Raw genomic sequence first — 20,269 nt, 5'->3', positions numbered from 1 at the left:
TTTCCGTTCCGTTCCATGGACAATCCACTGTGCATCGACCTGCAGTTGGCATATATAAGGAATTCTCTTCTGTACAAAAGTAAAAAAAGAAGCAGTACAACCCTAAATGTAATAGCTAACTATAAAATTCAGCACGAATTTCGGGAGCGCTAGGCATAAAGACACATGTAACTGTATACTCTTAAAGCATCTCAGCAATTACAACTGAAAAACATATGCTTGAGTCTTTGTGTATTTTCAAAACAAATTTCAAGATGTTTGACATGTGAATAATTCAGTCGAAGGGTTTTTTTTTTTTTTTAAGTGAAAGACATGATTCCAGACAACTTCTTGTACTTAATTAATAAGATAAAAATGTCTATACTTTTTCTACATTATAAAAATTAAACTGCGTTTTAGCCCAAACGTCCCCTCTGGAGACTACATTATTTGTACACATGCAAAACCTACGTGCGATGCGAGAGCTACGTTTGTCCCGATCAGTGTTCACTGTTCTGCGTTTCGTTACCTGTGCTTCAATGCTATGCGCACCGAAGTAGCATCTTTGCTAGCTGCGATAAAAAGTAGTGTGTTTGTGACAGTGTGTGCTGGAGCAGGTCGGCGGGACTTTGTTTGTGTGTGAATGCATGTGATTGCGATTGAAGGTACGGAACTATCCTATTTTGTGATTGGGGTAGACATGTTGTATGGTGATGATAAACAGCTATTACGCAAAGTTGCTGTTAGTTTCAGCTGTGGAAAGTGGTTTTCTGTCGATTGTTCATTAGCTGATGCATTAAACACATCATCGAGAATGTGCTGAATACTGATCATTTTTGCTAAGAACCTCAGATCAGCACATTTTTTCTTGAAACTAACTTGAACGGTATGTCCATTTTACATGTTCTGGCGTTGAGCTTTAGCGATTATTGCAGTATTTGCACTGACTGTTGGGTTTGTATTTCAACCGGAAACCTAGCACATTAGCAAATTTTCTACAAAATTAATGACACTAATGCATTGCGATTGGAGAAATGTTAACTCATTGTAACAATTCTTATTGTGCATTAACCAACATTTGAGTTTCAAAGGCAAACTTGGAAGTAGAGTGGTAAAGCTTCCAATGTCAACGGGTGATATAAAATTTCGTTTCATGGACTGTTTTATTAAAATATAACAATACAGATAGAGGATCCAATGAACAAATTGCCTAGATTGGTAGTGAGAGTTAGGAGCTTTTGTAGTTAATGTCAGTCCATTTTATATGGGGGAGCAATGATTTGTTTAAACTTGCATATTGTTTCAGATAAGAGTTCTGTGTGGTTTTGTTTTTTTCGCTTATATTGCAATTGATTACCGGGGGAATAATATAGCCTATTTTACTTATCAATTGTGGTAATGGTACACTTAAGGTACCAATGAGTGTTGACCTAACAATTTGGAGGTGCTTATTTCTCTGTTGAATTGGAAGTTATTTCAGTATAATACTAAATCACCTTGCATTTGTTTAGAGATTTCTGTATTTGTGCCAGTTTGTGGGGGTGGAGAAAGTTCTGCAAAACGTTGAAACAGAGGAGCTCGTTGTGACACGCGTTAACCTCTCCAGTGTAACCAGCAAAGCAGTGTGTCATATTTGATCTATAACAATGTGATTTGTTGTTTACTTTGGGCATAACAGCTCGGAGGCCAATGCATTGCCTAGTTAGCAAATTCAGAAATCACCATATGATGAAAGCAGTAGGGCTATTCTGATATTTTCTGTCTTTCAAGGATCTGGTTTTTTTTTTTTTTGCTTGCACAGCATGTGGAGTAATTCTAAGTTCATTAGCTGTCATTTCCTTATTTAAAAGTAATCTTCAGGCTTAGCAGGAATATATGAAAGTTTGTTAAGGCCAAGTTTTGTAAAGATGGTTGTCTGAATGATGTAGGTTGCAATTCATTTGGCTACAGTTTGGTGATGACGCAAATGCTTTTGCGAGGAAAATGAGAAGTATCTTGAGGAACTGGATGTTTCTCAGTACATGACGTGGAAAATGTACTAAGCAGAGAAGTTTCCTGTTACCATGTTCATTGTTATTAGGACACAAGTGAGCGTAATTATCACTGTTAAACAGTACTAAGAAATTGACAAAGATTGCCTTTTCTGGAGTACTAGTCATGCAGAAAGTGTCGTGGATTCTAATGGCAAGAGTTGCATTGTGACATCCCGACATCCCCACCTTCACCCCAATCTTTACATTTTTCTGAGTTGACATGATACATGTACAGGAAGTGCCCCAGAATGCATGTTTGCTATTTATTATAATTTTTTTGAATTAACCTTCCAGACTGGTTTTTCGTTATTTCATTAATGTAGCCATTGGACTGCATTACAGATCAGTTGCATTTGTTGTTGTTTTTGTTGTCTTCCATGAAAAAATTTGTTTGATGTAATTTCTCACACTAATTTATTGTGTGCAAGTCATTTCATCTCTACATAAACATCAATTTAGACCTGCTTACTGTCTTCAAACATTGGCCTCCCTTGAAAATTTTTACAGAATGTGAGTGAAATAAGAAGGGCATAAAAAGAGGTGTTCCTGGCAACAGGAGATGTACTAGTATTGTACATCAATCTTCATTTGAGGCAGAAATTTCTGAGAATATAAGTTTAGAGCACAGCATTGTATGAAAGTGAATCATGGACTGTGAGAAAAGTGGAAAAGAAGAGAATCGTTTGACAAGAAATGATTGTCCACAGAATCTCAAGAGACAGGAGCATGTGAAGAACATTGATAAGAAGGGACAAGATGATAGGACATGTTGTGAGGCACCAAGGAACAATCTCCGCCATACTCGAGGAGTGTAGAAGGTGAAACTGTAGGGGAAAACTTTGAAACTTTGAAGGTAGCAGGGATGAAATAGGACGTGAAAGGCTATCAACAACATTTATAGAAACCAGGAGCAGTTGTAAGAGTAGAAGGATAAGAACTGGAAGCAGTAGCTGAGAAGTGAGTGAGACAGGGTTGTAGCCTGTTCCTGATGTTACTCCATCTGTACATTGAGCAAGCTGCTATGGAAACCAAGGAGAAACTGGGAAAGGGAATTAAGTACCGAGAGCGCAATAGATACTTTGAGGTTTCCCAATTCTATTACAATTCTCTCAGACAAGACATATGACTCTGAAGAGCAGCTGAATGAAACTGACAGTGTCTTGAAAACATAAGACAAAAAAAAGGAAGGTAATGGAATGAAGCTCACTAAGAGAATTATACTAGTAAATAAGATGCTAAAAACAGCTGATGTGCCACACAGGCACCAAATTATTGACGAAGGATAAAGTAGAGATGATATAAAACACAGATTTACAACAGCAAGGAAAGTATTTCTCAAACAGAGAATTTCAATGCTGAATATAAAGTGTTTTGAAGTATTTTCTGAAGGCAATTGTCTGGACAGTAACCTTATACGGAAGTGGAAAATGGACAATAAACAGTTCAGACAAGAAGAGAATGTAAGTTTTCAAAATATGCAACAGAAAAATGTAATGTAACATCTTAAGGGCGATTCTTTCACCCAAAATCCTCAATTATTTACAATGTAGAAAAATATAGATTGCTACTTACCAATAAGATAACATGGTAAGTTGCAGACAGGCAAAAACAAACAAAAAAAAAAAGAAACACACACACACGACCACAAACTCCAGCAGCTTGGGCCAGGAGGCTGAGGCCGAAAGCTTATATGTAAGTTTCTTAATTACGTATGTCTGCAACTTAGCATGTTACCTTTATGGAAAGTAGCTATCTATCTTCTCCTACACTGTTGTAAAAAAAAAAAAAAAAAAAAAAAAAGAAAGAAAGCCAACTAATGATACCAACAGAAGGGATCACTCTTGAGCTCTAAACAGCTGTCCAGCTAACACAGGGAATGTGCTTAGGGACTTACGGAGTTGAGGAGGAGGTACAGTGGTTAAGCAGCTCCTCATAAGCTCCACATTTATGTAGTCAGTGCTAAGTGATGACGATAGCACTGGACAGTGCATAAGTGAAAATGGATGATTTGGAGTGATGAATCACACTTTTGTCTATATTCAGCAGTTTGATGGAAGGGTTTATGTTTGGCGAATGCCTGCAGAACATTATCTGCCATCATGTGTAATGCCAACAGTGAAGTATGGAGGAGGTGGTGTTAAGGTATGAGACTTACTTTCATGGTTAGTATGTGACCCCCTCATTGCACTTAAGAACCATAAACATCTACATCCATACTCCGCAAGCCACCTGGCGGTGTGTGGCGGAGAAGGACATGAACACATTTTACAGCACTGTGTATTGCATAGAGTAGAGTAACAGTTTGGACCTGATGATTGTGCCAGCATGACAGTGTACCCAATCATAAAGCAGCGTCTGTGAGGTAATCGTTTGTTGACAATAACATTCCTAAAATGGACTAGCCAGATCAGAGTCCCAACATGAGCCCATTGAAACACTTTTGGAAAGAGGTAGAATGTGGATTTGCTCTGGACCCCAACATCCAGCATCACTATCTGCTCTGGTTTCAGCTCTTAAGGAAGAATGAGCTGCCATTCCTCCACAGACTTTGACATCTAGTTGGAAGAGTGGAAGAGTCACCAATAGAATTCAAACCATCACAAAGGCGATGGGTGGACACACTTCATATTAATGTTCACTATTAGGTGTCTAGATATTTTTCATCATATATTGTAGACCTCCTTTAGAATTTTCTGTGCATTATGGTGTTTTACTATTCACATACATGTTGCTCCTGTGTGGTTTCTGATGTTAGCTAACCATCTTTTATTGGTTGGCTGCCTCTGCCACTTGACAGTGGCCGAGGAACTCTGCTGAAAGCTCACAAATGTATAACCATATGATGTGGCTCGAAACCCAAGAAGTTTTTATTCAATTCACATGAACGTTTTTGTAATACACTATAAATAACAAGTATACAAAATGTTATTGCGACACATTTTTATTCTGTCAAAGAAAAACTTGCTCAAACTAATATTACATGTTGCATTGCATGTTTTGAAACCCCCCCAGCATACAGAGATTGTCATAATCTGGACAACATGTATGCATTCTTTCCAATACACTTTTCATTTCTAGCTCTTTGTACTATCTGCACACAGTTATCAGAATAGTTTAGGTGACTTCTTTCCTGAGTTGATACACAAGTTACTCGGGGCAAGACCTGGAGAAGCACAGTTTGTGGATATTTGTTTTGTGGTGCACAAAACTTAACTATAGGAAACTGGACGAGAGCACAAGTTTTCTTTCGCTTAAGTTATTTTTCTCCTGATGCAGCATGAAACCGTTAGTGATGATCACATGAAATGATTGAAGGAATAGTTTCCCACATAATTTGAATTGTAAAGTAGTAAGCTAGCATGTAATCCTATTTATTCATTTGTATGTCATTGTTGTCAAAATTTGTGTGCTCAGAGTTTTGCTTTGGGCTGATGGTGGGCCAATAGACATTAACAACTGTGCAACACATTAGAGTGGCACAATACAAAGTGCGCTTGTGAACTGTAGGTAGTTCAGACTCAGGGGAAATAGGTAATACTACACTGCCAGAGACCTTTTGTGTATAATCTATGCAGTTCCCACCAAAAGACATCAAATGCAATGGAAGCTATGAATTTGAATCGTCAAAACGATTTTTTCAAGTGATGTCAACTTAACTGTTAATGCTGGAGTCATAGGGACCTGTCAGAAATTTAAGATATTGGGTATCACGTTTGACCCACTGAAATCAAACATATCACACATCTGTCAAACTGCAAACAAGTTGGGTGAGACTATCTTGTAACTATCACTCCCCATAACAGTCTCAGTATAGTCCAGGGTATTAGCTTCCACCACAGCCTCCTTTTACAGACCGATGATGGATTACATGCCAGTTTGGAGCAACAGGGTGTCCATTTTTGCCTGTCATGTCCAGTGGGGATCAAAGGACAACACAGTTGATACTGGGACCCTCATCTTTGAAGGTGACTCGTTGCCTGAACAGGTCATGGAGATGGCCTATCAATGCAATGTGAAACCCTGTGTTCTGACTGCTTTGCAGTGCTTCAAATGCATGAGATCTGGGCATGTCACCCCATTGTAACGCCAAATCTGTCTATAGGGATTCTGGAAATCAGTTGCACACAAACACTCCTTGCTCCCCATCCCCCACACTCTTGTGTGATTTGTGGCAAGCACCATTCTCCCTGTTCACCAGCCTGCACCATCCTACAAAGAGAAGAGAAAATCTAGGAATAAGACTCTTGACCGCCCCATGTACCAGGAGGTGTAGAAGAAATGTGATCATTTTCTACATGTACATATGACGATTACGTTTGCTATAGCTACGACGATGTTGACTTCTCTGGTGACATTACCCTCCCCCTTTGTGCTTCTACATCAGACCCTTGGGGCCATTCTGCTACATCCATTGCCCAGGTGATGGGGGCTCTCCTCGTACTGTTTCCTGCACACCCACTTTGGGGGCATTGGCTACCAACCCACCAGGGCATCAATCCTCAACCCCAAGCTGGAGAAGGAACACCATCCTGTGGCATATCTCATGAAGAAGAGATTCTTAGGGATACTGTCCTCCCAGGATACTACTGACCTGAAACCGGATACTAGCAGGTGGCTGAAGGAGGCACAGGTTGCTTGTTATTCCTCCTCTGTCACTGAAACAAGGGCAGACAAGACCTCTCAAACAGCAAACTCATCTAAGGAGAAGAGAGACAAAAAGAAGACATCCAGTGTGGAGTTTCTGGTGGTCTCCTTTCTATCGGACCCCACATATTCCGACTCTATACTCATGACAGAATTCCTGCTGGTCCCAGTGACACCGGAGCCCACATACAACCTGCTTCAAACGTGATGTGTATTGATGCCATAACCTTGCAGCTGGTGGCACTCCCTCAGGATACCGATAGTGTGAGCCTCCAATGGAACTGTAGCAGTTTTTCCTGTCGTGTTCCCCTGCTTTCTGCATTGCCCTCCAGCAGACACTCATTTTGATTGACTTCAACACCCACAGCCCTTAGTGAGTGGAACTATAACAACTGCCCACAGTAAAGCCATTGAAACTTCGCTCACAGAGCTCAATCTTCGTCTCCTGAGTACCAGAGCCTCCACACACTTCATTGTGGCATGTGAATCTTATTTGGCCGTTGATCTTTCCAGCTGCAGCCCTCATCTTCTCCCCTTCATCCATTGCAGTGTACATGATGGCCAGTGTGAAAGTGGTCATTTTCCAATTATCCTTTCTGTCCCTCAGCATCACTCACCTGGGTGTCCACCCAGATGGCTCTCAACAATGCTGACTGGGATGCCTTTGACTCTGTCGTCATCTTTAGCAACCTGTTGTGGAGATATGATGATTCAGCTTTCCAGAGCACAGCCACAGCCAGTCTAATGACAGCAGACTTGGTGATTCCCTATTCCTTGGGATTCACCCATCAGAAGACAGTATCTTGGCAGGCCTCCGAAATCGATGTGGCCAATAGAGAGATTGCAGCTGGGCTCTCCAATATCATACATGACATCCATAGATAGTGTACTTCATTGCATTTAAATGGCTGCGTACCTGGGTCCCGACGTAATAAAACAAGAATAATGTTTAAACACTGGAAACTCCAGGTAGGAATGTAAACATGTAGGAAAAGGTAGATTGCTACTTACTGTAAAGAAGACATGTTAAGCCGCTGACAGGCACAATTAAGACACACATACATAGAGCTTTCGACAACAGCCCTCATCAGCAATACACAACCAGAGTTAAACAGTAAAAGGTAAAACTCGGTAGCTTAGTAAAGGGAAAATCTACTAACAAAAGCATTATTTCGTGTCCACATGTGTGGCTAAAATACTGTAGCATACGGCTTCTAATTTATAGTCAAACAGGAATTTCCCAAGAGGATCACAACCTGTGTCAAAATCTGAGACATCAATATGGAACATAGACAACAGCAAATGAATGTATAATACGAGAGTAATCCCAAAAGTAAGGTCTCCTATTTCTTATAAGTACATAGTCCTGTTTATTTCTACAATGGTTTGCATCAGTTTACAGCTTGAACATTTAGCTATTTTTTGACATAATCACCATTTCTGTCAATGCATTTTTGTAGACACTGGCAGTTTTTGTATGCCCATATCATACCAGCTCGCAGTCATGCTGTTCAGAAAGTTATGAACTAGAGATGGGCAAAACTGTTCTTTTCAGAGATCGGATCCGAACTGTTCACTCCCTGAAATGAACTAGGTCTTTTTCATGACTCACCACTCATTCACAATAGAAAATAAATGGAAGGCACATTGCCCTTTAAACTTGGTTTATTCCAGTACTATACCTGTATTTTGATCTTATTTGACCCTATTTTGAAGTAACACAGATAATGAGTAAGAATTTTGTGTTGTTTATTGAAATTTCCACGATATGACAAAGTTTTTGATTATCGATTTATTTTGCACTATCGTGGTTTTTTGGGTGATCGGAAAATGTTGTAACTTGAGATTTACATTAACAATGTATTTGGCTATAATGTATTAAAATTTCATTAACCTCGTACAAATACATCCCAAGCCATATATTTTTAAAGTGAACATTTCCTTCCGAAGACGCCCAAAATCCGTACTACAATTAGAAAAAAAATATAAATTTGACTGTAAGACCAAAGTGCTGCATATAGCCTTATGCAGAATAAAACAAGGAAAATATTGGTGTATCACATTTTGCGATACGTTTATTGGTTCGCTCGTAATTAAAGTGTAAATTCGAGTGTCCATAATAAAAAATCCTATAGTAAGAGGAGTCGTCAGGAACCTCATCTGATCAGTTTAAACAAATAAAAATAAAATAAAAACAAATGATGTATACATAACATAATTATGTAATATACATATCGGTATTAGTACGAAGAACAATATCCAGAATAGACGAACTCCGATGCAGAGGCGCTGAGTCAAGCTGGTCGAGCCGCGAGCTGTATTGCTGCGTGAGCTAAGACCGCAGAGACCAGAGTGACACCTGAGTTGCTTTGCTCAACGCTCTGGCTAGAGTCGAGAACGGTGGGGTGAGCGTTGAGCGCTCGAGTTCCGAGGGTGGGGGGAGCGGTGAGCGGCCACCACTCACCCGCTCCGAGACAAATCGTCCGTTCTCTTGCGAACAGGTTGTTGCAAGTAGTTCTTATGCTCTCCGCTAGGAGGCTCTCTGTCCTGTTGCTCGCATCAACTGCGCAGAGGGCAGGACGTGCGACTGAAACGATCGCCGACGGAGTGCGGTGCTAAGATGCGCCAGACACTGCACGTGGCAGAGGAAGCACAGAGACGGCACGGCATATGTGAAACAAAATCCAATGGGGCACTGCACAATGCAGGCAGCCAAGGCAGAAGCAGGGCAGCGGCCGGCGCCGGCTGTGTTGTATGGCGTGCAGTGTGCTCTGACCAGCAGAGGCCCCACTGATATTGCTCCGTCTCTCTCTCTCTCTCTCTCTCTCTCTCTCTCTCTCTCTCTCTCTCTCTCTCTGTCTCTCTGCTGTGTGAAACGTTTGGAGCTACCGTTCTTTTTTTCTGAATCACTGATTGTTCACTCGTTTGAAAGATTCAACTCTATAAAACAGTTCAGGAGCGGATCCCCCATCTCTATTATGAACCTCTTCTTTCGCCTCGTCGTCGGAGCTGAATCGCTTTCTGGTCAAATGTTCTTTTAACCTAGGGAACAGGTGATAGTCACTGGACGCCAAGTCAGGGCTATAGGGTGGGTGGGTGATTATGTTCCACTGAAACTGTTGCAGGAGAGAAACGGTTTGCTGAGCGATGTGTGGGCGAGCATTGCCATGGAGAATGTGTATGCCCTTGCTCAACACTCCTCTACTCTGGTTCTGCATTGCCTGTTTGAGTTTTTTCCGAGTCTCACAGTGTCTGTCAGCATTAATTGTGGTTCCAGTGATTCAACTCAGACGAGGAGGTGAAAGAAGAGTTTCATATCTTTCTGAACAGCATGATTGCGAGCTGGTATGACATGGGCATACAATAACTGCCACAGCATCTACAAAAATGCATCAACAGAAATGGTGATTGTTGAAAAATAGCTAAATGTTCAAGCTGTAAACTGATGTACACCATTGTAGAAATAAACAGGTCTATGTGCTTATAAAAAAATAGGAGACCTTACTTTGGGATTACCCTCATAGTTACTCAAAAATCAAGGGAGAAGCAGTGTCATCTGGTTTAGGCAATTGATCATTGTATAGAATGGCACAGAGTGTTTGACCAACAGATGGATAATTTAAGTAGTGGATTTTGGAAAGTGACTATAAATTAAAAAAAAAAATACATATTATAAATTTTCAGCCATTGCAACTCATTAACATTCTTCAGTAACTAATCACCAATGTTGTGCAATGATGATGGGAAATGTCATCACAGCAGAGACAAAGTTTTATCTCAACTCCAATAAGCCATACAGCCATGACAAAGAAATTCTGTTATACTATTTAACATAAAATCTCATATTTTACAGTAGGGATGAGAAGGGGTAATGTAACTTTTAAATATGAACCACATATAGTGATGTCAAAATAAAATGTGACAGTACAATTATCAAACAGTGCAAAGTCCGGGTTGTAATAGTCTTTTCATTGTGTCTGTAACTCATTGTATCACCTTCACCTTTTTCCCTCAGTTTTATTACTGTTCACCCTTTATAATAGTATCAGAGAGTAACACGCAACAGCAAAATTACCAAAAAATGCATAAAGTGTAATACACGTGCATAAAACCAGCCTGCGAGAATACTGGGAACTATATGTTGCTACTACTGGACTGCATACCCCTCCCTCGCAGGTTTGCGCAACGTTTCAATGCATCTGTGGACACCAGTTCCCCACAGGAGTACCTCGTGTTGCAACAAATGTTGTCTACACTGACCCAGATCCTGTCGCTGAATGGTTTGCTCTGCAACTGAGAATCATCAGCCAGCATTTCATGTCCTCAAATGGCAGGTGAAGTGAATTCAATTGCCTTTCAGTGCATGTCAACTGGAGCCATATAATGCTCTGTTCAATAGTGGGACTTCTCAGTGCTCTAGCACTTTGCGTTGATGCAGCTCCAGGACCAGACCTCATCCAAAGTCAAACGCTCAAACACTTGTTGGTGGATTGCCAACATAATGTCCTTGCCATTTTCAACAATCTCTGAAGTGAGGGTGAGTCCCATCTCAATGATGAGAAAGCAGAATTGTCTCAATACTGAAATTGGGTAAACACCTCCTTGAAATGGGCTGCTATTACCCCGTTAGTCTCACTAATGTTATCTACAAGTTGCCCGAACGTATGGTGAGGTAGCAGCTATATTAGTACCGTGAGTCTTGGGGGCTTTTGGCTCCATCCCAGGCCAGTTTTCACAAAGGCTGTTGTACTGCTTAAAATTTGGTCTGCCTGGAGTCTACTAAATGGTCAGCTTTTGCCTGACGTCAAGACCTTATCGCTGTCTCCTTTGACTTGCACGGGCTTTGGACACTGCTTGGTGTCATCACACTGTTGTTACTCTACATGTATGGATTGTCCGGGGTCCTCTACCGATTTATGTTCAAACTTCTTGTCACACCATACGTTCTACTTTTAAGTTGGTGCTTCACACAGTAACACAGTTTCTGGTTGCTGTCAATGGTCTAGCTGCAGCTGAGGGGTTTACAGTATCACACTCCCTGCATATTGATGATTTTTGCACGCATTTCCATCATCGTCAGACTGTCTATCCACCATTCTACATCGATGACCAGTTCCGCAATGTGATGGAGTCTTATTGCGACTGGTCTTTGATGTCCTGTCAACGTGGCTTTCCAGTCGTCGCCAACTTAAGTGACATACTGGTCACACATTAATACTCTTTGTAGCTTCAGTAACAACTGCTGGGGTGCAGACTGCTCTACACTTTTGCAGCTTTACAAAGCTTTGTTCCTGTTCCATTGTGATTATGGGAGTCTGGCATATGGTTCAGCATTGAGGATGCTGGACCGAATACCCATTGTGGGGTCCGACTTGCGACAGGTGCCTTTCGGACTAGCCCTGCAAACGGCTTACTTTGCAGAGTCTGGGTATCAACAACTGCTGCTCAACTATACAATACACATTCACTGCTCCATTGAGCATCCAAACTACCATGTCCTTTATTCTTTTAGGGAGATCTATTCCCCATGGTGGCACCCCAGGACCAGAGTCAAGGTTACAGTCCACATATGGTGTCTCTGCTTTGAACTCCAGCTTTCCCCACTGTCACTTTTGTCAGGGAGCAATCACATATGCCTACATGGTATGTACCTCATCCTTGGATCTGTCTCTACCTATCCTTTGCGCTGAAAGACTCTGTTGACCCCATGATTTTTTGCTACCTGTTCCTGGTTGCCCTTGAAGCAGTTCTTGGTGCAGAAGTTACATACACACTATGGTCAATGGACAAACTGGTTTTGCCCATACAATTTCGAGGTACGGTGAAGTATGCTCCTTGTCGAATGGATGCAGTGTATTCACTGCTGAATTGGTGGGCATCGCTTGAGCCCACAGTCACATTCGTTCTTGCACTGGTGAGACGTTCTTAATCGATGGTGATTCGCTGAATATTCTTCAGGCTATCAACTAGTGCTACCCCTACACCCACTGGTTGTGACTATCCATGATCTCTCCTTACTGACCTCCATCAAGCTAGATGGTTGGTAATCTTTGTCTGGACTCCATGTCATGTAGGGGTTCGAGTGAATGAACATGTTGATAGACTGGCTGGGTTGGCTACCAGGATGCTGACTTTGGCAATCAGGTTACCGGAACTGGACATTCTGTCAGCTCTACACTGCCAATTGTTGGTGGGTTGGAACATGGATTGGTGTGCTCTGGTTTCTTCGAACAAATTGCAAGCACTAAAGGAGTCCACAACATGTAGCAGTCATTAATTTGTGCTTCTTGTTTTTGTTCTTGTGCTTCTGTTCCGTTCTTTGCCTACTTTACACTGACCACACTTGGCTGACCCATGGCCACATCCTACGATGTGAGGATCCACCCCATTGTCAGTGTGGTACCTGTGTGATGATGGCTCACCTATTACTGGATTACCCCAATTTGACTCCCTAATGATGGCAACTTAAACTTGCTGATACACTGCTTCTGTACTAATAGAACACCAAAGCGCTTGATCTGATTTTACTCTTATCTCATTGCATAATGTCATGTGAACGTCTGGCTGCTTTCTGGGTTGAGCAGCTCACCCTCTTTATCCTCTCTCACTTCTATTTGCTTCTGTGTCTTGGTTTTATCAATTCTCGGTTACAATCGGGTTCATCTGGATTTGTCATCTACGTCTTTCCTCTATGGAGACTCTTCCAGCGTGATACATATAGGATGGTGGGACTAATGACCTCATTGTGTGGTCCCTTCAACCCCATCAATCCAATCCAATCCAACATCCAATCAGGCAATAAGCTTGACCAAACCTACTGTGCTGTTAGTTATTGTCATATACTAGGTACTACAGTCAGTTGAGGATGACAGTTTAGGTCAGTAATATAACAGTGTGATTCATTTTCCTTGTTTGTATTGTATTTCTGTCTGGCGTGATTATTTTATGAGACAATGTCTGAAACTAGATGCTGAAGCGTCCATGAAATTCATAAAAACATTACCATCCAAGTATGACTCACAACCCACCCTCACAGCTTTACTTCCGCCAGTACCCCACTTCCTACGTTTCAACTTCACAGAAACTCTCCTGCAGTCCTTGCAAGACTAGCACTCCTGAAAGAAAGGATGTTGTGGAGACATGGCTTAGCCACAGCTTGGGGATGTTTCCAGAATGAAATTTTTCACTCTGCAATTGAGTGTACACTTATATGAAACTTCCTGCCAAGGGTCCCAAGTTAGTCTCAGTCCAGCACACAGTTTTAATCTGCCAGGAAGTTTCATATTGGTGCACACTCTGATTCTGAGTGAAAATCTCATTCTGGGCCAACACTGCTCATTAACAGGTAGCGTGTGAACATGTCCAGAATTAAAATTGCACAGTTGTTGTTGCCGGAACTGTATGGTGTGTCCTGTCCAAGTCAAACTCTTCACATTTGGTCTTCCATACTCAACTGTCAGTTATTCTGATTGAGGTATAGACTCTGTTCTGTAAGAGGTGGTATGCGCTTAGCATCATCTGAAATTTGTTCTGACTTCCCCAGCCAGTAGTAGGGGGCCTACAATTTCGTGTGGACTCTAAATCGTGGAGGACCTTGGAATTTTTTATGTTAGGAAACACTGCCAGTGGGGAAAGAGGCGATCAGTGATAGACAAGAATCCTAGGACTAACCATCCATTGAACCCCAGAACTTTGAACTTACCAGTAAGTCACCATTGATCGCAAACTTTTTCGTATGGAAATTGTTGTGCAAGATCATTTCTAAAAGAATTTGTTGATGTCTGAATTTTTGTACGAATTCAAGTCTAGTCATGTGAGAAGAGTCCTCATGAGAAAATGTTCCCATTTGGATCCCATAGCCAGCAGTGACCAAATCCTGTTTAAATCATTGGAATGGAGACAATTTAACTACTCCAGTGTAGACGTTGAAACTCACAATATTCGGTTAGATACTACAGTTGTTTTCACTTGGAAATTGTATTGGTTCTGGTCCATGCTACATCCTTATAAGATAGGATCATTTCAGAGTTTTGAGAAATCTAAGAAGTGGAGCGGAGAAACAGGTAACTCTTTCATATTAAGATCTGTTTCTGTGATATTTCCCAAGAATGTTTGTGTTGACTTTATGCACCAAGATAGAATGTTCTATATTGTAGACAATTTTTTTACATGTCTGAAAACATGCTCCAATCAGGTTGTATAAAGAATTCATTATATTGAAGTTGGGCTAATCTGCATACTGTTTTTATTATTCTTATGTTGATAGTGTTCTACACTTATAGTGCAGTAGGAGGAAGAATGTTGATAATCTGTAGGGAATGCTATAGATGTCATTAAATATGACTTGATTTTTACTTTTGCTGAATGAGTTATCATTAGCAGGACAGCTATTGCCCCTAAACAATGGTACATTTGTTATTATGTGAATAGCCCTCTGCTCAGTGTATGTGTTACACTTAAAAGCCATTGGACTTATGTGAAAGCTATACCCATAATCCACCACTGTGTAATATTTTATTAATTAGCCCAGATTGCTGTTTATCTTTGCAAAAACACACACACACACACACACACACACACACACACACACACACACACACACGGGGGAGGAGGGAGGGGGGGGGGAGAGAGAGAGAGAGAGAGAGAGTCAATGAAACACTCAAGAATATGTTGTCATTGTAATATAGTTTTGCAACTCCATGCTGAGGTCCATTTAAAATTACTTGATAGTTGACATCTGTCACGTGCCGCTACAGTGTTACCATGTCGGCCACTGCTTGCCACTCAGTTATAGGTAACATACAAACACTGCTAGTCACTTCACAAATGCTGTTAATGCGTTACTGGAGCAATGTGGGAAGTGGCCACCACAAGGTATGTCAGAAATGCAAGACATGCTCTGTCAACAGCTGATTTTTAAGTGACCAGTGACTTAACTGTGGCAAAAGATGCATTTTGTATCCTAAACTATGCACAACCTCGTGATGTAATATGTACGAGATAGCAGTGGTCAGCAATCTGCGACAGAACTAAAATAGAGATTGCTTTGGTCACGGCTGTTAAAGCTAACCTCTACGAGCAAACCAAAGACAAAAAAGTTCAGGTTAGGCACTAGAAGCAAACTAATTTCTTGCAATCATTGGTTATCTGAAACTATCCTCTCACTGGCTACATGAGCTCCCGTGTTACCAACCGAAGTGCAGTCTTTGTTGGCACTTGATTGCAGATTACAGACAATACAGGCATATCCAGACATAAAAAGGGTTACTGGTAGATGTATAAGAGCAAGTAAAGTTGATAAGATGATGAAAATGATGCAACAAACCAGTTAATTGAATAAAAATGATAGTCAAACTCTTTTAATTAGATTCAGAAATAAAAAAGTCCAGTGTATAAGAGGAGGTTCGAAACTACGACCTTCAGTACAGCAGATTATTATGCATACCATTGTGCTAAAGTATAACATTGATGCAACTTGTTTCATCTTTGACTGCAGTCATTCAGTTGCAATGATGAATTGAAGCCATGAAAAACTCAGCCTCACACAATGTCATGTGAAACTTATTTAATATGAGCTGATCTCTGTGATACTAATAACCGCATATGTTACGCTGAATCGCATCTTGTGCAGAAGTATCCAGTAGTGTTAAGTTAAATGCTGTGTATGGAATGCATATATTTCATTAACATCTTGTGTGTGTGTGTGTGTGTGTGTGTGTGTGTGTGTGTGTGTGTGTGTGTGTGTGTGTGTGTGGGAGGGGGGGGGGGTTATAATGTATGATGAAATGTGAAATAAAAGTGCAATACCCATGATTCTGGATGCATACACATCAAGAGTGTCGGACAAGGAAATGCAAGTGAACAGACATCGTTGTGGCAGTTTGGCAACAGTGAATGGTTCAGGCATGACGCTGAGTGCTCTAATTGGAGGAAACCAGCTCCAACATGTGAAGTGTCAACTATCAAGTAATTTTAAACAGATTATGTTTACCTACTTGTCAGGAAATAACATTGATCAGTTTTGAAGAGCTCTGTATGTACCATTTTCAAATGGCCCAAGTATTATTAATGATAACAGATAGAATTCTAGGCCCATTGACAACTTGTGAAACTATTTGTTGTTTGATTGCTAACCCACACCAGATTGTGTGGCAGAAAATCTTTCACCAGTTGTTTCTTGGAATTACACTAGACTCTTGCTGAACTGGCCCTCAGTAGTCCGGCTTCTCAGTAATCCAGTGCACACCCAAAAACATGTGCACAATGAATTATCATTTGCAACAATGCTTAGTCAAACAATGCTTTATATACTGTATTTGAAATTGTAGCTTTCTTTACAGTTCGAGGGAAACCCGTTACGCTAGACCTCATGCAGAAAGTCGAAAATTTAGGTAAGTTAAATAGAGTTCTTTGCAGAAAGCCATTGCTTCTGAGTTCAATGTTGGACGAGCAACTATTTATGACATCAAAAAGAATGATGATATTAGACAGTACTCAAGACAAATGGATTGTGAGTTGGGAAAACGGAAGGTTATGTTAAGGAGTGAGAATGAAGAACTGGACATAGCTGTTTATAGGTGGTTCATGTGACAGCGCAGTAAAGGAATTCCAGTCAGTGGCTCGATTATAAAGGAAAAAGCAGCTGCATTTAACAAACAACTTGGCGGTAGTAACGTGTTTGCAGGGAGTGAAGGATGCCTATCAAATTGGAGAAAACAACATGGCATTCGGCAGCTGACAGTCACCGGGGAAGAGTCACTCGGACAATGATAAGGATGCTGATAAGTTTGTAAGCAAGATACGGAAGATAGTAGAGGAAGAAGATTTAACTGCTGTTGCCTTGTATAATGCTGATGAAACAGGACTCTTTTACAAGATGCTTCCTTCAAAAACATTAGCTGCCAAGAACGAGAAGAGAGCTCATGGTTACAAGCAACAGAAACTGCGCGCAACATTAATGGCGTGTTGTAATGCAAATGTGAGTCATAAACTACCGCCTATGTTGATTGGAAAATCCAAACATCCACGTTGTTTTCAACACACTGGCATAAATACTCTATCAGTGCAGTATTGCGCTCAGAAGAAAGTATGGATGGACAGACAAATATTCTCTCGGTGGTTCCATGAAACGTTTGTACCAACAGTGAGAAAAGAGCTAAAGAAGAAAAAGCTTCCACTGAAAGCTATCCTTATAACTGACAATGCTCCCAGTCATCCTTCAGATGTTTTTCTAAAGTCCAGTGGTATACAAGTACTTGTTCTCCCACCCAATGTGACAGCCCTAATTCAGCCCATGGACTAGGGAATTTTTGAATCAATTAAACGTCATTATCAGCATTCACTTCTCGTCTCCTTGCTGAACAAAAGTGAAAATGACTATTGAGACTATGCTAAAGGCGTGGAAAGCAAGTAACATAAGTGATGTTTTCCAAGCAGCCAAAGCATTGGATAGAGTGGAGAGGGCTACCATAATGAAGAGCTGGAGAAAATTGTTGCCATTCTTTGATGCTGAGTTTGATCCAGTAGTGAGTGACAGCAATGAGCCAGTCAATTCGGAATTATCAATTACTTTGTATACTGACATGTTCTACAACCTTACAGGAGAAGAAGAAATTGATGATGAAGGTGTTACTAAGTGGCTGAATGAGGAAAACTGTGATACGGACCAAACTTTAACAGATGAAGAAATAATCAAATGTGTGCGAGAAAGTAATGATGTAAGTGATGAAGAAGAGGACACAGGTGGCGAGAGCATGAAGATTTCTCACACTGCTGGTGCTGAATCTGCCGAGGTCTTCCTGGAGAACATTATGCAACCACCAGATACATGCAGTACCAATGTAATGCTTGTAAAGCGGTTGCATGATAAAGCATGCCACCGTCGCATATCATCATTGCGACAGTTAAAAATTAGGGACATGTTTCATAGCGAGTGATATGAGTGTATAATTGCATACAGTATATGCTCAAGCACTGAGTTTACCTTGGAAATTAATGTATTTTTGGATTTAATAAAGTATCTCCTCTATGTTTTAAAATTGTATCCTTCGATGTAAGAAAGTACGGTACACTAAATCTCCATTGTTTTCAAAACAAATAAAAAACAATAAATGAATAAAATAAATTTCAGACACTCAATAATCCAGCACTTCCGCTAATCCAGCACCCATATGTGCAAGGAACGGCCGGATTAGCCAGAATCTAGTGTACTTATTTGTGCTACTGTTAGATTTAAATTTTGTCGTAATGTTGTATGTTACAGATTTATGGTGCTTCTGAAATGGAGAAAATTGTCTTAAACATGCAGCCACCTTCCACTTTGGCAAAACTACATCAATCTCCTCAAACCATGTGAGTAATTTAATGCGTGTTTATTGATCTTTTAAGGACATCAACATTTAATGTGGAGTTGGTTATGTTACCTCCTCCCCTTCCCCTCTTTACTCATAGGCATGATTAATCTTAAAATTCTTACATTTCAGTCCTTTTCTAAGTAATCTATTACCATGTTTGTGTCGAGTGAGTTGCTCCTCACAGAATCATGTTTCAAGTTCTGATAAATAAATGATAATATAATGATTTTTCAGGCACAATGAAATATTAGCAAACTAGTCTTAAAATTGAAATTTCAAGTGTTCTCTTCCGTGTTAACATTGCAGCACTGTAGAGCTGAGTAATGGTTGTTAGAAGTTCTTTAGTTTTTCTTCTTGTTGTAATTGACTGTATTGGTTTAACCCAGACCATTGAAATGTATATTACTGAAAAGTGTTTACGTTATGATGTGTTATTTGGACACTATATTGTGACAGTCGGCCATGGCAGAAACAAATTCGAACTTGAATGACTTGACGGGAGAAAGCTGAGGGTAGCAACAAGCGTTGCCTCTCTCTCAAGAGGGCTGATAGTGTATGACCATGTTCTGTGCTCCTGCAAAAGCAGAACTGGTGTATTTCTTACAGAGATTGTCAATCCCTTGTGGTGTCATGAGGGTTGTATTTGTACCCCATCGTGGACATTTCAAAATAAGAAAACAACAAGAAGTGCACAACACAGAGTGGAATGCATACAAGGCTGGTTTAATAGTCTGATAAAACAGAAAGGAAAAAAAAATGTTTCTTTTGTAAACAACTCGCCTCATTTGTCAACAGTGTCTCCTATGAGGGTTATGCACTTGGTCATGTGATCCTCCCCCTTTCACACAGTTGGAAAAATAGGTTCTGTCAGACTCACCAAAATACTCATTGACTGCAGTTACCACTTCCTCATTTGATGAAAAATTCTTCCCAGCACGCCAAAGGTTCAAGTAAGGGAACAGGAAAAAGTAACTAGGAGCTAAGTCTAGTGAATAGAGTAGATGAGGAACCAGTTCAATGCCTCGTTCGTGATCTTTTACCATTGTATTTGCTGATGTGTGGGATGGTGCGTCATCCTGGTGAAAGAGCACTTTTTTGCATGCCAGCCTTGGTCTTTTTTCAGCCAATGCAAGTTTCAAACAAACCAGCAATGAAGCATAATGGTGTCCACTTATGTTTCTGCCTTTTCCCATGTAAACTATGAAAATTATTCCTTGGGAATCCCCCCCCCCCCCCCAAAAAAAAGGGCCTTCAACCACA

The 20,269-nt window shown here is 40.7% G+C and overlaps 1 protein-coding gene across 1 annotated transcript in view; it reads left to right on the top strand.

The window, feature by feature from the left end:
• Positions 1 to 568: 568 nt before the first annotated feature.
• The window catches only part of LOC126237014 (enhancer of mRNA-decapping protein 4), a 137,131-nt gene continuing 117,430 nt past the window's right edge, over positions 569 to 20,269 (top strand). The window contains exons 1-2 of the mRNA XM_049946744.1: positions 569 to 644; positions 18,919 to 19,007. Of these exons, the coding sequence (XP_049802701.1) occupies positions 18,937 to 19,007 (71 nt within the window). The 5' untranslated portion in view covers positions 569 to 644; positions 18,919 to 18,936. The remainder of the gene's footprint in view (positions 645 to 18,918; positions 19,008 to 20,269) is intronic.

Source organism: Schistocerca nitens, chromosome 2 (assembly GCF_023898315.1).
Source record: "Schistocerca nitens isolate TAMUIC-IGC-003100 chromosome 2, iqSchNite1.1, whole genome shotgun sequence".
NCBI classification, from domain to species: domain Eukaryota; kingdom Metazoa; phylum Arthropoda; class Insecta; order Orthoptera; family Acrididae; genus Schistocerca; species Schistocerca nitens.
This window is presented reverse-complemented; position numbering and strand designations above follow the sequence as displayed.